General features: G+C 55.6%; 3 protein-coding genes across 4 annotated transcripts in view; 2 read left to right on the top strand and 1 right to left on the bottom strand.

Moving 5' to 3' along the window:
• Positions 1 to 84: 84 nt before the first annotated feature.
• NME6 (NME/NM23 nucleoside diphosphate kinase 6) lies at positions 85 to 2,376 on the top strand. The gene is made up of 5 exons (XM_042838144.1): positions 85 to 174; positions 270 to 372; positions 1,168 to 1,207; positions 1,581 to 1,741; positions 1,961 to 2,376. The coding sequence occupies exons 1-5, from the start codon at positions 85 to 87 to the stop codon at positions 2,125 to 2,127; spliced, it is 561 nt and encodes a 186-aa protein (XP_042694078.1). The 3' UTR covers positions 2,128 to 2,376.
• An 8,147-nt stretch (positions 2,377 to 10,523) lies between these two features.
• LOC122170892 (olfactory receptor 5V1-like) lies at positions 10,524 to 12,356 on the top strand. Its single transcript, XM_042838146.1, has 2 exons — positions 10,524 to 10,600; positions 11,371 to 12,356. The coding sequence occupies exon 2, from the start codon at positions 11,388 to 11,390 to the stop codon at positions 12,354 to 12,356; it is 969 nt and encodes a 322-aa protein (XP_042694080.1). The 5' UTR covers positions 10,524 to 10,600; positions 11,371 to 11,387.
• Positions 12,357 to 14,384: 2,028 nt separating this feature from the next.
• Positions 14,385 to 22,453, bottom strand: part of HCLS1 (hematopoietic cell-specific Lyn substrate 1) — an 11,458-nt gene continuing 3,389 nt past the window's right edge. The window contains exons 4-15 of one of the 2 annotated variants that reach the window (XM_042838142.1): positions 22,261 to 22,390; positions 21,346 to 21,456; positions 20,696 to 20,750; positions 19,018 to 19,128; positions 18,751 to 18,861; positions 18,406 to 18,461; positions 18,032 to 18,101; positions 17,699 to 17,829; positions 16,967 to 17,074; positions 16,315 to 16,618; positions 15,604 to 15,675; positions 14,385 to 15,258 (exon numbers count right to left, since the gene is read on the bottom strand). In XM_042838142.1, the coding sequence (XP_042694076.1) occupies positions 15,122 to 15,258; positions 15,604 to 15,675; positions 16,315 to 16,618; positions 16,967 to 17,074; positions 17,699 to 17,829; positions 18,032 to 18,101; positions 18,406 to 18,461; positions 18,751 to 18,861; positions 19,018 to 19,128; positions 20,696 to 20,750; positions 21,346 to 21,456; positions 22,261 to 22,390 (1,396 nt within the window). In that variant the 3' untranslated portion in view covers positions 14,385 to 15,121. The remainder of the gene's footprint in view (positions 15,259 to 15,603; positions 15,676 to 16,314; positions 16,619 to 16,966; positions 17,075 to 17,698; positions 17,830 to 18,031; positions 18,102 to 18,405; positions 18,462 to 18,750; positions 18,862 to 19,017; positions 19,129 to 20,695; positions 20,751 to 21,345; positions 21,457 to 22,260; positions 22,391 to 22,453) is intronic. The other variant, XM_042838143.1, reaches the window with a different exon arrangement.

The raw sequence follows: 22,453 nt of genomic DNA, 5'->3' as shown, positions 1-22,453 counted from the left end.
CGCGCCCTGACGACGTCATCACCCGCGCGCCGTCGCGCTGAGTGACGTCATCACCCGCACGACGCTACGTGAGAGGAGGGTGTCATGGCGGCCGCTGCGTGCTCCAAGCGGCCCCTGCAGCTGACGCTGGCGCTGCTGAAGCCGGACGCCGTTGCCCACCCGCTGGTGCTGGAGGTGAGGGCAGATCGGGCCGCCCCGCACCGCTCGGCCCCCTCGGGACGCCCTGGCGGTGCGCGCCTCCCGCCCAGCCGCTGCACCTCTGCCCACAGGCCGTGCATGAGATCATCCTCAGCAATCGCCTCCTCATCGTGCGCGCCAAGGAGCTGCGCTGCGGGCGGGAACAGAGCCGCCGCTTTTACCGGGAGCACGCGGGTAAGCGGTGCGGGGCTGCGGGGCGGGAAGGAAAAGGCCCTGGGGGTGCTGGTGGGGAGCAGCAGCACGAGGCAGCGCTGTGCCCTCAAAGCACAGAGAGCCAACTGCACCCTGGGGGCATCCAGAGCAGCGCAGCCAGCAGGAGGGGATCTGCACCTCTGCTCTGTGCTGGGACACCTCGCCTGGAGCACTGCGCCCAGATGGGGAGCGCTCAGCACGGGAGGGACTGTTAGAGAGTGTGCAGAGGAGGGCCACCAAGAGGGTCTTAGGGATGGAACAGCTCTCCTGCAAGGATAGGGTGAGAGCTGGGGCTGTGCAGGTGGAGAAAGGAAGGCTGTAGGGAGAGCTCACAACAGCCTTCTGTATCTGAAGGGGCTGTGAAAAGGAGGGAATGGACTCTTTAGTGGGGTCTGTGTGACAGGACGAGGGGAGGTGGTTGCTAACTGACAGAGGGAGACTGAGGCTGGATGTAAGGAGCAGGTCTTCATGCTGAGGGCGGTGAGGCACTGCACAGGTTGCACAGAGAGGTGCTGCTGCCCATCCCTGCAGGCACCCACGCTCAGGGGAGGGGGCTGTGAGCTCTGATGGAGCTGTGGGGGTCCCTGCTTATTGCAGGGAGTGGGACCAGATGGCCTTGAAGAGCCCTTCTAACCCAAACCACTGGGTTAGAATGACTGTGTGCAAGTCTCTTTCAACCCCCACCTTTCTCTTATTCCCTGAAGGCTGCTTCTCCGGGGGGTGGGCAGGGAGCACGCTGGGTGGGTGCTGTGACTCAGGGTTGTTTCTCTCCCACAGGGCGATTCTTCTACCAGCGGCTGGTGGAGTTCATGGCCAGGTACTTGCTCTGCCACGTGGTGGGCAGTGCAGGGCACGAGGAGGGGATGGGGTGAACCCTGAGCAGCACGGCCGCATCTGGGGGGCTCCACCTCAGCGGGGGATGCATCTTGTCGGGAGCCTGTGCTTGAGATGTGCTGAGGGTGAAGGCTTTGGGCTGAAGGGTGGGCATTTGTCATGGAACAGCTCCGGTGTGATGAGAGAGGACTGAGTGGGATGGCATCCCAGTGTATTGTGGGTGCCATCACCTAGATGGAGGTCATGCAGATGCTTTGTTTTCAAGCTATCGCTGTCTACTGTGAGCTTGTCATAAGAATAAGAATGAAGAAGCTGTACCCTGTTATAACCTTACTCTTTCCTGGTCCCTTTTTCAGTGGCCCCATGTGGGCTTATATCTTGGCCCATGAGAATGCCATCTCCCTCTGGAGATCCCTGATGGGACCCACCAAAGTGTTCCGAGCTCGAAACTGTGTCCCAGACTCCATCCGAGGAGCTTATGGCCTCACTGACACCAGGAATACCACCCATGGTTCAGGTAGGCCTTCTTGGCTGAGCGCTGGGCAGGGACTGGAGCTCGGTGGGGGCTGAACAATGCTATTTTTGTCTGCCTTTGCTTTCTGCTCACAATTTGCTCGCTTCTGCAGACTCCACATGCAGCCAGGCCTGGTGCTTTACATCTGCAGCTTCCGCCTTTAAAGCAGTGCATGTTTCAGGTGCAAGGCTAGCATCTCACCTCTTCCCTCTCTACTTACAGATTCCCCAGCGTCAGCCAGCAGGGAAATTGCCTTCTTCTTCCCAGAGTTCAATGAACAGCTGTGGTACCAGCAGGAGGAGCCACGTCTGCGCTGTGGGCAGATGTATTACAATGCAGAGAAGCGTGTCCACTGTGTGATCAGGGGAGAAGAAACAGAGATGACATGAGTTACATGGGAGTGTGGTCTGCTGAGCTGGCTTTAGCTGCTAGCCACACTGTTTGGGTCAGTCCCATAACAAGACACAGAGTCATGACGTGTCTTAAGGACTGTGGGGAAAGGGAAGGCAGATGAGCATCGTGCTGTGCTGCTCAGGACTGTGATTTGTGCAGCACGCAGGTGCTGGGACACTTCTGAAACAACTTCTCCACTAGCAGTACTGAAAGTCAACACAGAGATAAAGCCATGCACTTCCCCAGCCCTCGTGTTTTTATCTGTGTGTGAGCAGTGCAGGTGAACTCTGAGGACTTGGCAGCTAGGGGACGACGAGCGTTGCTGATAGTAGGCCCGTATTCTTACTGTCTGCTCCGTTCTCTCCTTCCCTTATGAAGGGTTTAATGGGATGAACATGGAAAAAAATGCAGTGGTGAGCAGAGCAGTGGTAACCCTTCTGTTATTGCTTTCCTGGATCCAAGCTGGGAGGAGAGGTGGCCTTCAAACTCATATAAAAATTCTTATGGTAGGCACCTACTGGAGGCACAGTTGGAAGTTGTTCTCAGTAGGAAAGCAGTTCCTTTTAGTCTGGGCTGACAACCCTATGGCTGATCTTCTAGCAGTGATTGCAGAAAGGTGTGGAGCAGCCCAGTGCCTGTGGAGGATCATAAATTGTTTGCTTTTAGATCTTCTGGAACGTGGGGTTGGTGGCTCTGATGGAACCTGAGAGTGGCTGTTAGGACTGCGAATATTGGGAGTGTGCAATAAAGGCCAAAAGTCTGTGATTCAGTGCAGGTACGCAGACACCACCGGAGTTCTGTCTGGAGCTCTTTGCATTCAGCCTCATAACAGAACACCCAGTGGTGACTCAGAGACCAAATTCCTTCTGGGTTTGCTGTGAGCTGAGGCACAGAGTTCCACGTCCTTTGCACAGTTGTGTTCCAAGTGTTTCAACCATCAGATCGTTGGTGTGCTGGGGCACGAGGTCTTGGGTTTGAGTTACTGTGAAAGTTCTGTGCTCACTTATGTTCTCCCATCTGATGCATTTTGAGATCTGCCCATGCGTGAGTCCTTAATCCATTTAAACTGTCCCCTCGTAGTTTATCCCAATACTGATGACGTTTAAAAATCAAGGTACTGAGTGAACTTTCTTTCACATAACTCCAAATGACCTGAATTAGAGAAGGGACCCTGGGAATCTACTTAGGGTGAGTTTGTTTGCCTGACTCCCCATTCTGATGTAAAGCACGAGCGTCAGTGATGCTGAAGCTCTGCTGATTGAGTCCCAAATTAATTAACACTCTGGTCTGTCACGGATCCCAAACAAGTTGCTCTTTGATTAGTTCAAGACAGCTGTGTTTGAGAAAATGTAAGTTGTCAAAGTGCTGCCACCCAGCTTCCTTGATTCAGTACACTTGTGTTCTTTCCTTGCTGTTATAGGAGATTAAACACGGCCATCATTTTGTTTCGGGCACAGATCAAAGCAATCTGCTGAATATGTCTGCATTTCTGCCTTGCTGCTTTTATTTTCACCAGCAGTTCCCAAAGGTGGATCTGTTGATGACATGAATTTACCCACACCTGGATTCTTGCTGTCATTGATGATTGATTCGTTGTTGGTTCCCCAGATGCTGGATGCTGTGTGCTTATTTCTGGTAACTACTGGTCTTTACTATTTCTCTCCACCTCCCTTCTTTACATCATTTGCTTTTATGACGTTAATTGGGGATGTCATTACGTGGTAACTCTTTGTTCATCTGAAATGTTTATTTTGCACAATCCCTGAAACAAAACCTCGAATTTCAAGTACTGATCCTCCATCTCAGTGTCACGTTTTCAGGTACTGTTACAGGTCCTGGTTGGCATTGCTTGGGTAATTGTCACATTAGTGCTGACAGGGGTAAGGAATTGGTTGAAAGGCTGCAGACAGAGGCTGTGGTGAGTGGTTCTGTGTCCAGGTGAGGCCTGTAAGGAGCGCTGTCCCACAGGGCTCTGCCTTGGGACCAGCAATCTTTAACATCTTCATCAGTGACATCAGCGATGGAATTGAGTGCATCCTCAGCAGACACATGGATGGAGGGGCTGCCATTCAGAGAGACCTCAGCAGACTTGAAAGGTGGGCCTGGGTGAACCTAATGGGGCTCAACACAGCAGTGTGTGAGGTTTGGGATTTGGGCCGGAGGAATCCCAGGCATCCACACAGACTGGAAGGAGCAGAACTTGAGAGCAGCCCTGCAGAGCAGGACCTGGGGGTCCTGATGGGTGAAAAACTGAACATGAGCCAGCAGTGTGACCTTGTAGCTCTAAAAGTAAATGGGATCCTGGGCTCCATCAGCAGAGGGGTGGCAGCAGGGACAGGGAGGTGATTGTCCCCCTCTGCCTTGCCCTCATGAGGCCCCATCTGCAGCACTGCGTCCAGGGCTGGGGGTCCAAATACAAGAAAGACAGGGAGCTGTTGGAGGGGGTGCAGAGCAGCCACAAAGATGAGCAGGGGGCTGCAGCACTGCCCTGCAAACAGCCTGAGGGAGCTGGGCTCTGCAGCACGGAGAAGAGAAGCTGGGGGTGAGCTGAGTGCAGCTGCAGGAGCTGAAGGGAGCCTGCAGACAGGAGGGGAGTCAACTCCTGGCAAGGGGAGATGGCAGCAGGACGAGGGGAAACGGCTGGAAGCTGAGGGAGGGCAGCTGGAGGTTGGATGTCAGGGGGAAGTTGTGTGCTGTGAGAGCGGGGAGGGGCTGGAACAGCTGCCAGAGAGGCTGTGATGCCCCGTCCATCCCTGGAGGTGTTGGAGGCCAGGTTGGATGGGGCCCTGGGCAGCCTGGGCTGCTGTGAAACAGGGAGGTTGGTGGCCCTGCCTGTGGCTGCAGGGCTGCAGCTTTGTGAGCCTTGAGGTCCCTTCCAACCCAAACCATTCTGTGATGATTCTATGATTGTATGTCTTTGGTTCACCTCAGTCCCATTTCCCCAATCAAGGTGTTTGTTTTGCAAAACAGAAGATGCTCTAAAATTCATCAGGAGATCTAATCCTGAAATAATTGGTGTTGGGTGCGAGAGGCAATGTCAAACATGGATTTTTAGCATAAGGAAGCCCTTGCATTTGGGATGACAGCAGATGTTCTCTATTTCGGGTACTCTGCTAAAAGTCTTTTTTCCTCCTTGCTTGGAAGAGAGCAAAATAAGCTTTTTTTGCTGCTTCTGCAGTGACATCCAGCATCTGTTCTGTGCACCATCTGGTGCCGCTTGGTCCTCTGACGATGAGTCACCATTGGTTTTGTAACTTCAAATGGTTTAAATTCAAAACAGCTTCTCGTTCCATTTCTCACCTTTCTCTCCCTCATTCCCTCCCTCACTGATCTGTTCTTACAGAACAAATGGAGAACAGATTCCGTTTCCTCCTTCAGGATTTTTGCTTGCTTTGTTTGAACTGCAGATGCTGTGGCTTAACATCACAAAGGCAAAACTTCCAGATGCTGGTTTAGCATAACGTTACAGATTCTGTTGCTGCAACAACTGCACAGTGGGGCATTGGGATTAAGGAAGGGGGACGAAGCATTAGGCTGAGCCTGGGAAGGGGTTTCATTGCTGTTTTTCAAAGCAGGTCAAGGAATTGGTGATGTCTGTTGGATTTTGGTTTGCACAGCTTGCTGTCACTCGGGCGTTTCGTATTGACCATGCACTGTTCAGTTGTTCAGCTTTTTCCCCTTCTAACACTCGAAACCTTTGTGTGCACCTTTTCTTGGCTCAGAGTGTGGACACCTGGAAGGCAGGAAGGCTGTTCTCCGCTTTCCATTCCCCTTGCTCTGTGTGATGATGCAATGGATTGGTGCAAATGCAAACAGTTTCAAAGTTAAGTTCTGAGCGATGCACCGAACTTCTAACAGCTCCCTCCGGGCCTCGTTTGCCCTCATTTACTCATTTACCCTGTGTCACACAGACACACAGGGCAGAAAAGTGGGGCGCTCTGGGCTTTCTGCTTGGTGCTGCCACCCCTGTGGAGGGAGCCCAGCGGGGATTTGCCCTGAGTGGGCAAGAAAACTTTTCTCTCCAATTTCAACCTTCTATTTAAAGCATCTCATTTCAAGTGCAGTAATTAGCACCTGTGTCTGGCTTGGTGCCCTGGGCAAAAACCCCACAGGGTCTGTGCAGCATGAGGATGAGGGATGAGGATGGTGGTTGGGTCGCAGCTGTCCCATAATAATCAGTGGGCAGGAGCTGCTTGCTGGTGGTGGGAGAGCTCCTGGGCTCCATCAGGAGAGGGGTGGTCAGCAGGGACAGGGAGGTGATTGTCCCTCTCTACTCGGCTCTTTGTGAGGCCCCATCTGGAGTCCTGTGTCCAGGTGTGGAGCCCTCAGTACAAGAAAGACATTGAGATTTTGGAAAGGGTCCAGAGGAGGGCGACTGAGATGAGCAGGGGGCTGGAGCACCTCCCCTATGAGGACAGGCTGAGGGAGTTGGGCTTGTTCAGCCTGGAGAAGAGAAGCTGCGGGGTGACCTCATGGCAGCCTATCAATACCTGAAGGGAACCTACAGCCACGAGGGGAGTAAACTCTTCAAAAGGGCTGACAACAGCAGGACTAGGGGAAATGGATCCAAGTTGAAGGAGGGAAGATTTAGGTTGGATGTTAGGGGGAAGTTCTTTACAAGGAGAGTGGTTAGGCCCTGGAACGGGCTGCCCAGGGAGGTTGTGGATGCCCCGTCCTTGGACGTGTTCAAGGGACCAAATAATCAAGTCAGCATAAATCAAGTCAGCTTTGGCCCTCTTTAGAGCTGGATCAACCATTGCCACCCTTTTTTCCTGCAATACGAGTACCAGCAGTGAATCCAACAGAATGAAGGTGCAACAAATGAAGTCCCTTCGCTGCTACAGAGCAGCATGAGGCACTGCTGTTTTCTTTTCAGCCAAAAATCAGTCATTTTAGAGAAAAGCGACTCCCTGCGTTCCATTAGTGCTTTCACAGGATGAAGCATTTGTCCTGCCTTGGGCAGTGCAGGCTGGAAATGCCAGCTCTTTCCTATCCTTGCTTCTGGGCTGGCCTAGATAACAAGGAGCTCCAGGCAACTCCTCTGCAAAATCATGTCTCGAAGGAAACTCCTCGGAGGAAAGCAATGAGAAAAACGTGAAATGCTGTTCTGACAAAACCCAATGGAATTTAACTGTAGAGATCAGACTCGTACTGGTGGAAAGGAGATGCTGGTCCAGCCCCTGCCCAGGACACAGTTGAGGCTGCAGGAAGAGTCACAGAATTGTAGGGGTTGGAAGGGACTTCCAGAGATCATGGAGTCCAACCCCCTGCCAAAGCAGTTCCTACACCAGGTTGTCCATGGCCTGTGGGTGTGGAGCCAGCGCTGGAGGGATTTTCCATGGCATGCAGTGGGGACGGCTCTTTTCATGGCTCGTGTCTGTTACCTCTCCTCATCACCATAACCATAACCCTACCCTAACCTTAACTTCTGGCAGAGCACCTTTAGCACCATCACAACTGCAGGAGGGACAGCCAAAGCCACCGAGCAAAAGCCCATTGCAGCCACTGGGGCCAAGGATGCCTTCAACACGTTGCTGAGCTCTGTATTCAGATGTGGCCACACAAAGGTCTGAGCAGCTGGGCTCTCCTCGTCAGTACAAGTGTGTTCAAAAACATGGGAAGAAAAGTGTGTTCAGCTCGTGTGTGTCAAAGCAACAGCAACATCATGAAAGTGATGGTGTAATGCTGTCTGGATCATCAGCTTCAGAGAATAATGTTTGAGCAGTCATCAGAGACGGATGAGACATCGCAGGTATCTGGTCCAGGGCCCTGCCCTGATTGGCCTCTTCATTAGTGACACAGAGGAGATGGTAACCATGCCAGATTTGTAGGTGACTTCAAATCAAGAAGACCAGTATATGTGCTCAAGGGTTTTTATTCCAGAGGACCTGGACAGGCTGGAGGAGAGGACCAAGGGGAACCCTGTGAAATTCAATGAGAACGATGCCAGGTCTGGAGGGGGGAGCAGTGACAGCAAACTGGGTATGGGGCAGCCGTGTGCCCTGGTGGCCCTGGGCATCCTGGGGTTGTGTGAATCAAAGGCAGCAGAATGAGGTAAGCATTCTGCACCCCCGAGACCACATCCGGATACTGGATGCAGTGCTGGGCTCCCCAGAACACGAGGCACGTCGTCGAACTGGAGGTGAGCTCCCATGGGCAGGGGCTGAGGGAGCTGAGCTTGTTCAGCCTGATGGAGTGGTGGCTTGTGAGAACCACACAGCAGTCCTGCTGTACCCATGGGGAGGCTATCTTAAAACCAAGGCCAGACCCTTCACAACAGGGCACAGAGGGGTAGGAGAGGCAGCAGGCAAAATGCAGCCAAGAGGCTTCAAGGTTTTTCCTTCTAATGGATGTAAGAAAGAACCAGAGTCACCTGTGGTGATCTTAGTGGGTTTTTCCAACCTGAATGATTCTATGACTCGCTCTGAATATCACGAGATGAGGGCTCAGGAAATCTGTGGCTGTGCCAGTGCTGACTGTTCTTTGGAGAAGAAATTGTTCCCAAGATCCAATCTAATTTCCACCTGTCAAAACAAACAGGGAAACGTGACTTGGAGAAGACCACGGTTTTACAACAGTACCTTTGGGTTTGGAAAGCACAGTGCTTGCAAGTGGAGACATTAAGAGCTCTGCATCCACTAAAGAGTCCAGAAGTGCTGAGTCCTCAGAGCCACAGAGCTCTGTTCCATGCCTCAACCCAGCCCAACCAGTGCTTTAACCCAACACAACCAGTGCTTTAACCCAACACAACCAGTGCTTTAACCCAACACAACCAGTGCATTAACCCAGCCCAACCTGTGCCATAGGGTTGTGCTGCAGGTGTTTGCAGGGCCAGCCCTGCCCTTTGCTGCCCCTCTGCTGCACCGTCTGCTGTGACCCCTCACGGTGTGGTGAAGGAGGACAAAAGGGCTGCAGGTTCTTCACTTTTTGGTGAAGGCTGAGCGTAGTACCTGTGCTTATCAGTTAATGAGCTCAATCAGCTCCCAACCCTCCCAGCTGGCCCTTCCCCATGGCATGGGGTACTCAGTGCGTGGTGACCTGAGCTGCAGCCCAGGTGCACAAGAGTTGCTGAGGGCTGGGATGGAAGGACAGGGCTAGAGAGCTCAGACTGGGCTGGACCAGAGAAGGGAATCGTAGGGGGTACTGTGCCAGGAGGGTTCTGTTTGGCAGCCTCAGGTCCCACTTGTGTGGACTGACTGGGGGGAAAGCATCTCTGCTCTGTGCTTTTGCCGTGCAGCAGTGCTGCCTCTGCCAGCCTCTCCCTCAGGACCTCCCAGGGTTAAAAGCTGCTCCTCTGCTCACAGGTGCAGGTGGCTCCTCCTGGTGCAGGTAAGGCACGCTGGGCAGCACATGGGGGCAGGGGCAGCTTTTTCCTCTCACCCAGCACTGCAGGTTTGTTGCTGGACACGGAGGTAAGGAGGGCAGAGCCCTGCTTGCAGTAAGAGGCTCATAGGGCATGATGGAGCCCTCTCAGGGTCCCCCCCCCTGCATACTGCATAGGGACCATGCCTGTGCTGGCACCCAGGGCTCAGGGTGGTCGAGGCATTTGGACAGGCTGTGGGGGCTGGTGCTGCCTCCAGCAAAACCAGCCAGTCCTCATCGGGAGAAATTCCTCCTGTGGTGCTGCCAGCTCCCCCCAGTCCAACCATCAGGCAGGGACAGAGCGCACCAAGGGCTCAGGATCCCTCTCCCACGTTCCAGGCTCTGCTGTGCTCACCTGGGGTGCAGATGGGCTGGTAGAAATTCAAGGGGAGAGCTGCATCTTCCTGCAGGAGCATCTGGTGTCTGGGGTGGGAGCACAGCGTGCCTGGCCTCCTGCAGAACAGAGGGTGGCACAACGCACCCCAAAACACTGGGGCGATGGGAGGGGGACCAAGGTGAAGTGAGGCACCTTCCTTGGTTGGGGAAAGGGGAGATTTTCTGACCACGTTTCCCCTCCCTTGTACAAAGGGTGTTTGGGGGTGAAGGGTTTAAATGTCACTGACTGCTACATCGCTCCAGAGCGCAGTGGAGAAATTAGGGTCTGTCTTCCTGTGATTGCACAGCATCCCTGTGCCTCCACACCCAATGCAGCTCAGGTTTGTCAGCACAGGGAGAGCCTCACAGGCAGCTCTCCATCCCTCCCGGTCCCTCCTGCAGAGGAACTCATGGTTCCCTTCTGCTGCTGGAAACACCACTGGAAAATGGAATCACAGAACCACAGGGGTTGGGAGGGACCTCAGGAGATCACTGAGCCCAACTTCTGCTAAAGCAGTTCCCTGTAATGGTCTCAGAGGTGGATGTCCTCACAGGAGACTCCACCACCTCTCTGCACAGCCTGTGCCACTGCTCTGTCACCCCGATGGAAAGCAGTTCTTCTGCATCTTAGCACAGAACTTCCTATGTTCCAGTTTGTTGCTCCTCGTCCTCTGGCTGCACAGCACCGAGAGGAGCCTGGCCTCATCCGTGTGCCTCCACCTCCTTTTAGAGGTTTGTGAACATTGATCAGATCCCCTCTCAGCCCTCTTTTCCTCAGGCTGAACAGCCCCAGGTCTCTTAGCCTTTCGTATGGACAGGGTCAGCACAGCTCCACAGAGCAGTCAGCAAAACCCTTGGGTCAGGGTGACAGAAATCAGATGTATGGAAGAAAGTCAGGAGTCCCAGGCCAGCGGAGAACCTGACAGCTCCATTTGGTTGTGGCTCTACAAACACAGCGTGGTGAGCCTCCCTCAGCTGGAACCTGGGGTGTTCTGGTACTGGTTATTGCTAAGCAAAGCACTCCAAAAAGGCAGAGGAAGAGACAGGATGGAAAAAAGAGTAATAATAATCCCTTTTAGCTGGTGCAAAGTGATGGCACATCCCTGGCAGCTGGCAGAGAGCAGGCCTTGTGGCCATAGCATCTGGAGAAGGATGTGGCGTTGTGCAGGAAGCAGGGAAGGGAGCAGGAGTGCAAATGGGAAGAAAAGAGATGTGCTGGGTGTTTGAGACAGCGGGTTCGATGGGCAGGAGGACCCAGGATGTGTGAGTTAGCCTGGATGCAAACTGGCCACGGTTTCCTTGGTGTGACTCCTGCAGTCAGATCGCCAGCACCAAACAGCATCTTCCTGGACGGTGAAATCCCACTGTCTGCAAACTATTGGCATGGGAAGCCTTCAATCACTGCAGAGATAGGACCACAGCCATCCGTGCAGTTAAACCCATACTCTGTAGTCGTGTTTTTACCCTCTCCACCTCTTCCTGCTGCTCTTTTCTGCCTGCAGACCAACGCAGCTGCCCCATGGCCAGGGGGAACCAGACTCAGGTGACAGAGATCCTTCTGCTGGGCTTTTCCCATGGCCGGCCCTTCCTCTTCCTCCTTTTCCTGGCCACATACCTGGTCACGCTGCTGGGGAACTCTGCAATACTCGCCCTCGTGCTCCTGGACCCCCATCTCCACAACCCCATGTATTTCTTCCTCAGCCACCTCTCCTGGTTGGACATCTGCTACTCCACAGCGACGGTGCCCAAGGTCCTGGCCAACAGCCTTCGCCCGCGGGCCGCCATCTCCTACCGCGGCTGCCTGGCTCAGATCTTCTTCCTGATGAGCTGCGTGGGTGCCGAGTGCGCATTGCTGGCCGTCATGGCTTACGACCGCTACGCAGCCATCGTGCACCCCCTGCACTACACGCACACCATGCCGAGGGCTGTGTGCCGGGCCATGGCTGCGGGCTGCTGGCTGTGGGGAGCGCTGGACTCGGCGGTGCACACGCTGCTGGCCTCCCAGCTGTCCTTCTGCAGAGCCGTTCACCTGCAGCACCTCTTCTGCGACGTCCCCCCGCTGCTCAGGGCCGCCTGCGGCAACACGCGGCCCAGCGAGGCGGCTCTGCACGCCTCCAGCGTCTTCGTGGGCTTCTGCCCCTTCCTGCTGGTGCTCGGCTCCTACCTGCGCATCCTGGTGGCCGTGCTGGCCATGCCCGCAGCCGCTGGCCGACGCAAGGCTTTCTCCACCTGCTCTGCCCACCTGCTGGTGGTCACGCTCTACTTCGTGACGGCCATCCTCAACTACAACCGGCTCGGCACCACCAGCGTGGTGGTGTCGGCGTTGTTCTGCATCGTCACCCCTGCGCTGAACCCCTTCATCTACAGCCTCCGCAACCAGGAGGTGCAGGCGGCCCTCAGGAGGGTCCTGCGCTGGCGGTGTGGCTCCCGGGGCTGCGGGGCTGATGTGGGGCTGCGTCCACAGGGAGGGGGAATCGCGGGGCTGTAGAATGGCTGAGGTTGGAGGAGACCTTAAAGACTCTCTGGTTCCACCCCTGCTGTGGGCTGGGTGCCCCCCACCAGCTCGGGCTGCCCAGTGGCTCCATGCACAGCCTCGGGCACCTCCAGGGTGTAAAAGGGAGGAATTCCAGCAGACTGAGTTCTCTGGTTTATTCAAAGTTGGGTCACCACCGCAGTGAACGTCAACCTCCCTGTGCTTTGTGATCACTTACACAGCATTACTCTTCTGATTATGTAGGAGGCTGTGGATGCCCCATCCCTGCAGGCATTGGAGGCCAGGCTGGATGTGACTCTGGGCAGCCTGGGCTGCTGGTTGGTGAGCTGCACACAGCAGGGGGTTGGAACTGGATGAGCATTGTGGTCCTTTTCAACCCAGGCCATTCTATGGTTCTGTGATTCCATGACTTTACAAAAGTTTCCATAGAGTCCTTCAAGTCCTCTACCGAGTCCCAAACAAATGACTTCATCAGCACAATCTGCTTTCTCAGTCTCACTTCTCAGTTCAGTTTTGGAAGTTTATCTCCAGGTCATCGTGTCTCGCACTCCGCTTCTTATGGTTCCATTCTCCAAAAAACACGGGTTGTTCCATTAAAGGACTTCACAACAGACTTCATAATAAGCATTTTCTAAACTAAAAATCAGCTGTCTCCATGTCGACTTATACAAGCACACCTGTAAAAGCTAATCCTTCATCCTTTCTCTGTCTTCCTACCAGTTATCTGTGCTCATAGCACACTGTCATCACATCACACGTCTGACCCTTTGCACATCACCAGTGAGAGAATGGCAGAATCAAGCTGGGATCCAGGCCACAGGTCCTGGGTTGTGTCCAGGTAGACGTGTTAGCTGAAGTCTGTAGGATATGAAGTCACTATTCATACTGCCACAGAATGGTTTGTGTTGGAAGGCACCAGAGGAGGGCCACGAAGATGATCGGAGGGCTGGAGCACCTCTCCTATGGGGACAGGCCCAGAGAACTGGGGATATTCAGCCTGAGAAAAGAAGGCACTGGGGGGATCTTATAGCGGCCTGCCAGGACCTGAAGGATCCTACAGGAGAGCTGGGGAGGGACAGGATGAGGGGAAATGGCTTTGAACTGGAAGAGGGGCGATTTAATGTAGATCTTAGGAAAAAATACTTAACTGTGAGGGCAAGTGAGACACTGGCACAGGTTGCCCAGAGAGGCTGTGGATGCCCCAGGGCCATTCAAGGCCAGGCTGGATGGGCTGTGAGCAACCTGGGCTGGTGGGAGGCGTCCCTGCCTACAGCAGCGGGTTGGAAGGAGGCCGTCTGACAGATCCCTTCCAACCCAAACCTATCTGATTCTGCCACTGCACACTGAGCTCAGCACAGGACCCTCTGCAGTAGCACTGTTACCAGAGGATGCTGTAATCAGCAATTTCCTGTAGCAGACATGGGCTGCACTCAGCAGGGCTGGGAGCAGTGCCTGAGGCTGACCAGAGCACCGAGCCACGGACATGGCACCAGCACAGAGCACAGAACTCAGCCCCAGCACAAGTTCCACTGGCGCAGCCCACTCCCATACGACCTTTGGCACCACTGGGTTTCTGCAGGCTGCCACCAAAGCTCTGCACTTTGCTTTGCAGCAGTAAATCCCAACTCGGTGGAGCGGTGGTGTGGCTGTGGGTGGTGGGAGATGTCAGCTTTCAGGTGCCAGCCTGCTGCTGGAGGTTGGGACTGCACTGGGATGAGCTCCCACAGCTCCTTGCAGGAGCTTTGGTCCCAGGAGTGGTGCTGGCAGACTTGCACACTACTTGCACACCAACAACCATTTCCTGCAGCAGCAGTGAGCACCCAGCCCAGAGCACGCTGCTTTAGGGGAGGGCATGGTTTGCATTGGATTGTTGCTCAGTGTTGCTTTCAAGCATTGCAAATCTTAAGATGTCTGGTCCCGCTGCCAACACGCTCTGCTTTTTCCTCCTATCAGCAGAAACAAATCCCTCTTGGCTGTGCACTGTGTGCTGTCATGAAGTAAGGGGTCATGGCCATGAGCAGGTCAGATAGAAGAGTTTATTGCTTGAGTTATAGGGGGAGCACAGTGCAGCACAGACAGATGCTGCTGCCGTTTGCTGCTCAAACCAGGCTGCTAAAAGTTTGGTAGACTTCAAAGTGATGCAACCAACTCACGCCAGGGAAGCAGGGTTTGGCCAACAGCACCAGCAATGGGAACACATCAGGTAAGGGAACTCCACCCAGCGTGCACAATTTGCTCCTTTCCTCATTAAGTCCTACTGACAGGTGAGCTAATTAGCTGCAGGTAACTATTTCTGCAGTGGGAATGGGTGGGCTGACTTCACTGCTGGACTGAGCCCTATGGGTAGAACCACAAAACCACTGAGGTTGGAAAAGACCCCTGAGATCCCCAGTGCAACCCCAATCCAGCCCCAGCCCATCCCGCTGCCCACGTCCCCAAGTGCCACGTCCCTGTGGTCACTGCTCCCTGCTGGAACAGAAATGGACACAGCTCTCCTGCACGCACTGTGGCTGATGCATGGGATGACCCAGACAGAAAAGGCGTCGCACATCACACCCGTAAGTTCTGGGACCATCCCACCTTTCTCAGTGGGATGGGAATCAGAATACATCCTGGACATTTCCTCCCACACGGCTGGTTTGTTCGCTGCTATTCCTTGCATGCAGCCACGCCAAGCAGAGTCAAATCAAGCTAATAATGCATGAAGGGTTGAAGCAGAGAGAGGTGAAGGTTCAGGAGGAGGCAGATGGAGCACGGCCTCACTGCAGGAGCTTCACGTAGTTTGCTGGGAAGAGCCCCACTTTGCCGTGGCACTGCCCTCTCCACCAGCCTTCATCCACCATCTCGATGTGTGTGATGGTGTCATCGGGATCAAAGGAAATCTCATCATCTCCATCTGCAGGGATTGATCAGAGCAGATGGTGGCCGTGTTGGGATGGACTGGTTTACATCCCTCCCGTCCTTCTCCCCATGCAGGCTGACAGGTCACAGAGCTCATCCCACCCAACCCCCACCCCTGCAATCAGCACAAACAGAGTGGAGCAAGGAGAGAAACCTCACAGGTGAACGATGAAGCAGAGGTTCCAAAGCAAGCTCTCCTTTTACTTTCCACAAGAAAGACATTTAACCAGCTGAGCCCAACCCCTTCCACCACAGCTGCTGTGAGCCACCACCTCCCATCCCCTGCCGAGCTCCCATGGCCAGGGTGACCGCCTTCCACACCGCTGGATGGCAGACTCACCTCCTTGGTAATCGTAGAGGGCCACTGCACAGATCCCAGGACTCTCCACCTCATAAATGCTGTCCGTTCCCCCTGCAGAAGACAGACAGGTAGATGAGAGGGAGGCTGAAGGCAGCCACGGAGGTCCGTTTGGTGCCCATCTGTCTGTCCTGCTGTGAGCCACATCCGTCTCCTGTTGGCACAGAGCGGTGCACCGCGGCTCAGCGCACAGCACGCATTGCTTCCATGGCTAGGAGGAGGGAGCAGCAGTCCTGGTGCTTCGTGATCCTCCTTCAGACAAAGCCTGGATAGAACTGCAGCTCCTCCTTTTCGCCATGCAAAGTGGCAATGGAAACAGCAGCAGCCTCTCGTGCAATTTGCTCACATACTCCCTGCTCCCCTGGCACCCAGGAGGCACCGGCAGCTCAGGTCTCCGAGCACTGTGAGCTGTGAAGGATCAGAGCCAGCCCTGCAGCCCCACCGGGGGTCCCTCAAAGGAAACAACGCATCAGGTGCAGCCCTCCTGCCCTCACCTTCAGCGGACACCCGCTGCCCAACCCTGCACCCCACGCTGCTGATTTGTGCCTTGGAGCAAGGGCGAGGGGCTGGGATGCAGCCAGGTCCCAACCAACACGGACTGCTAACCTGAACCACAGGACTTCAGGACACCAAATCCCCCTCGGTTTGTCCATCCACCCAGACACTCTCCGAGGCTGTTTTCCCCACGCTCACCCCCGCAGGGCTGGCTCTGGCTGGGCTCCTCAGGAATGACCTCGTCATAGTCCTCGCCTTCATCCTCCTCTCTCAGGCTGGGGGTGGCACTCGGCTTTGCCGCGGGTGCCGGCAGCTCCTCGTAGTCAGCGCCTGCACTGACGCTGTCGCAGTAGTCGGAGCACTCCAGCAGCTCCTCGTAGTCTCCACCATCAAAAGTCTCGCTGTAGATGGGCTCCTCCTCCTCCTCCTCGTTCAGATCTGCTTGCCTTGGGGGCAACGCAGGTGCTGTCTCCTCCTCCTCCTTCTCCTCTCCTTTTGCCTCCTGCCACGGAGTGAGAAAACAACAGGAAAGTTACCTGCAAAGCACCCATTGCAGGCAGCTCCTCATTGCACAGCACCCAACCAAGGGCGCCCGCATCCACAGAGCCACCGCAGCACCAGCAGAGCATCATCCACACCCGCAGCTCAGCAGCCAGCTCAGGGCAGACTCTCATGGCTCCAAGTCTTTCTCATACCATACAGCCTGCCATACAGCAATGACCAACCCCCCCCAGACCACCCTCTGTGGCTCAAGGTGCTGTGCAGCCATGTCCCACCACCACCACAGTGTTTCCTCCTCGTCTCCCTGCAGGGCTGTGGGGCACAGCCTCTCCATCCCCTCTCTCAGCACCTGCTCTCCTTGTGGCATGGGCTCCTGCTCAGCTCTCGCAGGGACCCTCGCAGGCACAGAGGCAGGAGGTGGCTCTGTGCAGTCCGTCTCTTTTGGTGGGATTTCCTGCTGGAGGAAAGTTGGCAGAGCCCTTCAGTCCCTTTCAACCACATCCATCCCCATCCCCATAAGAGAGCAACTCTCAGACAATCCTCTTCCCACTGAAATCTGCTCCAGCTGCCACAGACTAACAGATGGACACCAGCAGGTCTGCAGAACAGTCTACTCTGCTGGTCCTGGGGACACAGGGAAGTGATGGTGATGGGGACTTGGTGGCCATGGAGAGGTGATGGCCAAAGGGACATGGTGGCCCTGGGAAGATGATGGCGATGGCCACGGGGAGGGGATGGCCATGGAGAGCTGGTAGTCACAGCGGGGAGATGGTGGCCGTGAGGAGAGTGTGGCCCTAGGGAGATGGTGGTGATGTCCACAGGGAGGTGATGGCTATGGGGAGGTGATGGCCACGGGGAGGTGATGGCCACGGGGAGGTGATGGCCATGGGGAGGTGATGGCCTTGGGGAAGTGATGGCCATGGGGAGGTGATGGCCTTGGGGAAGTGATGGCCATGGGGAGGTGATGGCCACGGGGAGGTGATGGCCATGGGGAGGTGATGGCCATGGGGAGGTGATGGCCTTGGGGAGGTGATGGCCACGGGGAGGTGATGGCCTTGGGGAAGTGATGGCCATGGCTCACCTTTCGACGTGCCGCCTGGCCCTCCCGTTGCCTCCTGGCCCGTTCCTCTTCCACCTGCCTCCTGCTCTCCTCATCTGCCAACTTAGCCATGTTCTCAAACCGTGACCGCAGGCTGCTGGCACCGCTGGAAGCTGATGCATGGAGGATCGTGCTGATGCAGGCTGCCCAATGGCTCCTTTCTCTGCCCCAAGCACCAGGAGAAACCTGGTGCAGCCGGAGGAACCTCCTTGCAGCCGCCCTCCTCACCCCCCAGCACTGCCCAGTGCCTGTGATGCGCTGCCACTGGGGCAGACAGGACCCAGCGAGCCCTGGGTGGGTACATGCATCTCTCACCTGCCTCCACTGGTCGTGTTTTCTCATATCTGGACGTTGGACCTTCCATCTCGTCAAAGCCAGCAGCACTCTGCAAGAGGAAGGGGGGGGGTCGGCTCCTGCTCCCAGGACGGGATGGGAGGGGATGGGCTCAGGGTGCAGCGGGGAGGGCTGGGTTGGAATTGGGAACAACCTGTGCTGCAAAGAGCCGTCAGCACTGCACAGCTGCCCAGGGCAAAGGGGAGCCCCCATCCCTGGGGGTGTTCAGTGAGCACAGGGATGTGGCACTGGGGGACGTGGGCTGGGGATGGGTGGGATGGGTTGAGGTTGGAGATCTCAGAGCTCTTTCCCAACCTACAGCTCAGTGATTCTAAGAGCACTGATCAGAGACTCACCTTATCCACCCTGTCCTTCTGGACCCCATAGCGGCCTCCAAACCCCCTGGCATAGTCTGGATGGAGAATCAGAAACCAATTTATATTTTAGAATATTACATAGGTCACTCCGAAAGTAATACCTCCTATTTATTTCCATGGAAACTACAACAGGCACAGAGAGCCCGACCCAGGGATGTGTATCCACGTCCCCCATCAATCTGCTCTGCCACACTCCAAGCCCTGCTATGGCCAAGTTCACCCTTTGCTTTGGAGCTCACAGTGCCCCCCAGCTGCCCACACATCCACAATGTGCTGCATTTGGGTTTTGGCAGTGTGAACAGTCAGCTCCAAGCCCATCTGTACCTGTCTGGGAGGCGTGGGGCTGCACCTCCTCCTGGTGGTCCCAGCCCAGAGCACTCTTGTCCTGACGATCCCTCTGGACTCCAAACTTCCCACCGAAGCCCACCGAATAATCTTCAGCCACGGGGATCCCAATCACAGCACAGAGGGGAACAGAGAACAGAGAGGAGGGGAAAAGCATCAGCATGGTGAGCGTGGGGCTTGTAGTGCTGACTGTAGTTCCCCTATAGAACTCTATAGGCTGCTTTGGACTTAGGAAGGGGTGATCACCTTTCTGTGAGTCGTGCTTCTCCGTCTGGCTCTTGTAGTCAAACCCCACTGCTGCTTTGTCCACTTTGTCCCTCTCCACACCGTAACGGCCACCGAAACCCTTGGAGTAATCTGAGGGGGGGTGCAGTGAGGTGCTGGGGGGCTGCAGGGGTGGGGAGAGCAGCAGGGGTGGGGGAATGGCAGCAGGGATTGGGAACAACAGCGGAGATGTAGGAGGGAACGGCAGTGGGGAGGGAGGACAACAGAGCAGGGTTGGAGGCTGGGAGCACCCCAGGGGCCGCTGAGATGAAGGTCTGGGGTAATGGGGGTACAGACAACGTGTCTGACTGCAGCAATGGGCAGTGGGGACGTGGCATGGAGTGAGGCCTTGGGATCACAGAACATATGGCAAACATTTATGGACAGCTGACATTTGCCACCGTGGAACCTCAGCTCCCACATGGAAACCACCAACTGTGGGAGCTCAGCAAAAGCTGACAAATACACTTCTGGAGACGTGGTCCCTCCACTTCTGTCTCATTGGGATGGAGGCACAGCCCATCCTCCTTACGCCTCTGCTTCCTACATTCCCTACAAAGCATCCCACAGTGACCGCTGTATCTCTGCTCATTTATCCTCCAAGCATCATCCCCCCTTTTGGAGGCCACCGTCCTCCAAAATCTCAGCCCCTGTCCTGCCCACCGGCTCCATAGGGATCCCTTCACAGCCCCCCATCACCATATCCCACCTTAAGAGGGGGAGTGCATCACAAAACAAACACCCCAGGTGCTGCTTTCAGCAGATGGAGCTTTTCCAGCTGTTACCTCAGCACTAAAGGCTCCAGCACAGGGACATCATCACTAGGACCAAACACTGCAGGGCTGTGGGCGTCTGCTGCAACTTCTTTCCTTATCTCTTACATCTTTGTTTTGCTCCAAGGTATTTCTGTGCTTCCACACAGCCTGAAGTCCCACGTCTACAACTGACTTCCTATGCAGAACGTGCTGTGGCGTCACGACTGCCTCTGGCTCTTCACACCAACTACAAATGCCTCAAAACTTCTTCACTCTTTTGCAGTTTCCTCCAAAAAGAACACAGCACCAACCTTTTTTCCCCTGCAGTGATGTTCTTCTCACATTGGCCTGAAGCACAATGAGGGGTTTTGCCCTCTGACCTTCTCTTGGCCGCAGAATATTCCACCTTTGGCTTCAGATCTTGCAGCATTCCCTCTGAATGCAGCTGCTCCTCTGCACACCTCTAAGTTTGCAGAGTTCTGCACAGGTTTGGGTGCAGTGGAGCCTTTTCTTGCCATATCCATTGCTGTGCTTTTTCCTTATATATATATATATATATATTTGTGTGTGTGTGTAATCACTTCTCATATCCCTCAGTGCTGCGTTCTGCACAGAGCAGCTCCTCAGAGGGACTTTTAAAGGATCAGGAGGGAGCATCGCTCCCCCTTCAGCAGTTTGGGGCTGGGGGGTCCTCTCTGCTCAGCCAGGAGTTTCCAGCAAAGCAAAAGAGAGCAGTGATAGGGATGGACAGAGCAGGACAGGACAGGGCAGCAGGGTGAGCAATTGGAAATGGGGATCTGCACCGAGTGGCAGAATTGGGATAACAGAGCTGTGAGCATGGCTGGCTCAGGAGGGAGCAGGAGGGCACTGCAGAGTACCAAGGCCTGAGTGTGCCATGGACTTGCCTTTCTGGGATGAATGCTTCTCCACTTCTCCCTTGTATTCAAACCCCAGCGCTGACTGGAAAACAAAGGGAGGAATGGAGATGTGCTGGGTGTTGAGTCCCACCAGCAGTGGGGTCTGACTCCAGGCCTGGAGGGCAGCATGCCATGCATGCATATAGAAAGCACCTGAGCAGGAGCTGACGTGCACGGGATGGAGGCAGCATGCCATGCATGCACATAGAAAGCAACACAGAGACGGGGACCAGCAGCCCTGGGGACACGTGGCTGTACCCACAGATGCATGGCCATGCCCAGGGGTGCATGACACATTCCTGAGCAGGAGCTGACATGCATGGGATGGAGGCAGCATGCCGTGCATGCACACAGAAAGCATTTGAGCTGCAAACAAGAGCCACTGCAGCTCCCTCAGCAGCGGTAGGCGGGACGCAAACACGGCACTGCCTGCAGGGCACAGCGCACAGACGTTGGTGCAGAGCTCACGGCCACGTGTGCTGCAAGCTATCAGCTCTCGCCCTGCGCACAGGAGCTGAGCTGCACGTCGCAGCGTGGTGCACAGCACGCCGAGCCCTGCACGCGCATTGCAAACTGCATCAGTAATCGCAGTGCAGCACGGACCCCAGCTGCGTCCCTCTCTGCTCTGCCCAGCGCACCTTGTCGGCTCGGTCCCGCTGCACGCCGTACTTCCCCCCGAAGCCCTGAGCCGCATCAGTCTGTGAGGAATGCTTCCCGACGTCGGCGACGTACTCGTGGCCCACGGCACACTGAGGAGAGAGGAGGAAGGGTGTGAGCTCGGAGCAGTGGGACGGATGGGGGCTGCTCTGCTCTGCTGCCAGAATGAGCGGGGGGTGACCTGGGGGTCCTGACTGATCAGTGTTTGACCAACTGTTGACCAGTTATGAGCCAGCAGTGTCCCAGAAGGCCAACGGGAGCCTGGGGTGCATTGCATATAAAGGCAGGGAGCTGCTCCTCCCCTCTGCTCTGCGTTGGGGGGGCACAGCTGCAGCCCTGCAACCAGCGTGAGGCTCAGGGCAGAATGGGAACCGCTTGAAGAGCCCCGCAAAAGTGCAGAGATGGGGGGGCACAGAGCACCTCCTGATGGGGACGGGCTGAGAGCCCCGGGGCTGCGCGCCTGGAGAAGAGGAGAGAGGAGATCTGAGCCGTGCTGATGGATGTGTGACGGGCGGGGGTCAGCGGGATGGGGCTGGGCTCTGTTTGGTGCCCAGCGCCTGGATGAGGGGCAGCAGGCACAGAATGGAGCCTCACAGTCTGTCTGACCGTGAGGAAGAAGTTTGTGCTGTGAGGGGGTGGGATTGTTATTCGCTGCTTCTCCAAACCCAGTGTGGAGGCACCCCACTGAGCTGTTAGCAGCGCAGAGCTCCATGAGGGGAGTGTTGCAAAGACTCAGCAGGGACAAATTACATGGATGGGTTCAAGCACATTTTGGAGACAGTCTATAGGCTGACACGTGTGTTTGGAACGCCCTTCCTTCAGGGCTGAGGCAGAAAACAGGGACAGAAAACGGACATTTCCACGGAGCCCAGGGGTGTCCCCTTCAATGCCGTTACCTTGTCCATTCGGTCCCGCTCCGTCCCAAATTTGCCCCCGTAGCCGTACGAGGCCTTCGGGCCGCTCTCCAGCTCCTTCTTCTTGATGACCTCGTGCTCCTCCGACACTCTGCTCCTCAGCTGATGGATGCTGCGGGGCGGGGAGCGTCGCTGCGCTGCGGGGTCCTGCAGCCCCACCTCCCCCCCCCCCCCC

The sequence above is a fragment of the Centrocercus urophasianus genome, unplaced genomic scaffold, assembly GCF_019232065.1.
Source record: "Centrocercus urophasianus isolate 14NV4802_14NV808 unplaced genomic scaffold, USGS_Curo_1.0 seq_733, whole genome shotgun sequence".
Classification (NCBI taxonomy): Eukaryota; Metazoa; Chordata; class Aves; order Galliformes; family Phasianidae; genus Centrocercus; species Centrocercus urophasianus.
Note: the sequence above shows the minus strand (reverse complement) of the source record. Positions and strands in the feature narration are given on the sequence as shown.

Excerpts from the sequence above, each read along its gene's own strand:
- NME6 (XM_042838144.1), top strand. The coding sequence starts at position 85 with ATGGCGGCCGCTGCGTGCTCCAAGCGGCCCCTGCAGCTGACGCTGGCG. Across the intron at positions 175-269 it reads CCCACCCGCTGGTGCTGGAG|GCCGTGCATGAGATCATCCT; the intron begins GTGAGGGCAGAT and ends CTCTGCCCACAG. Across the intron at positions 1,742-1,960 it reads GAATACCACCCATGGTTCAG|ATTCCCCAGCGTCAGCCAGC; the intron begins GTAGGCCTTCTT and ends CTCTACTTACAG.
- LOC122170892 (XM_042838146.1), top strand. The coding sequence starts at position 11,388 with ATGGCCAGGGGGAACCAGACTCAGGTGACAGAGATCCTTCTGCTGGGC.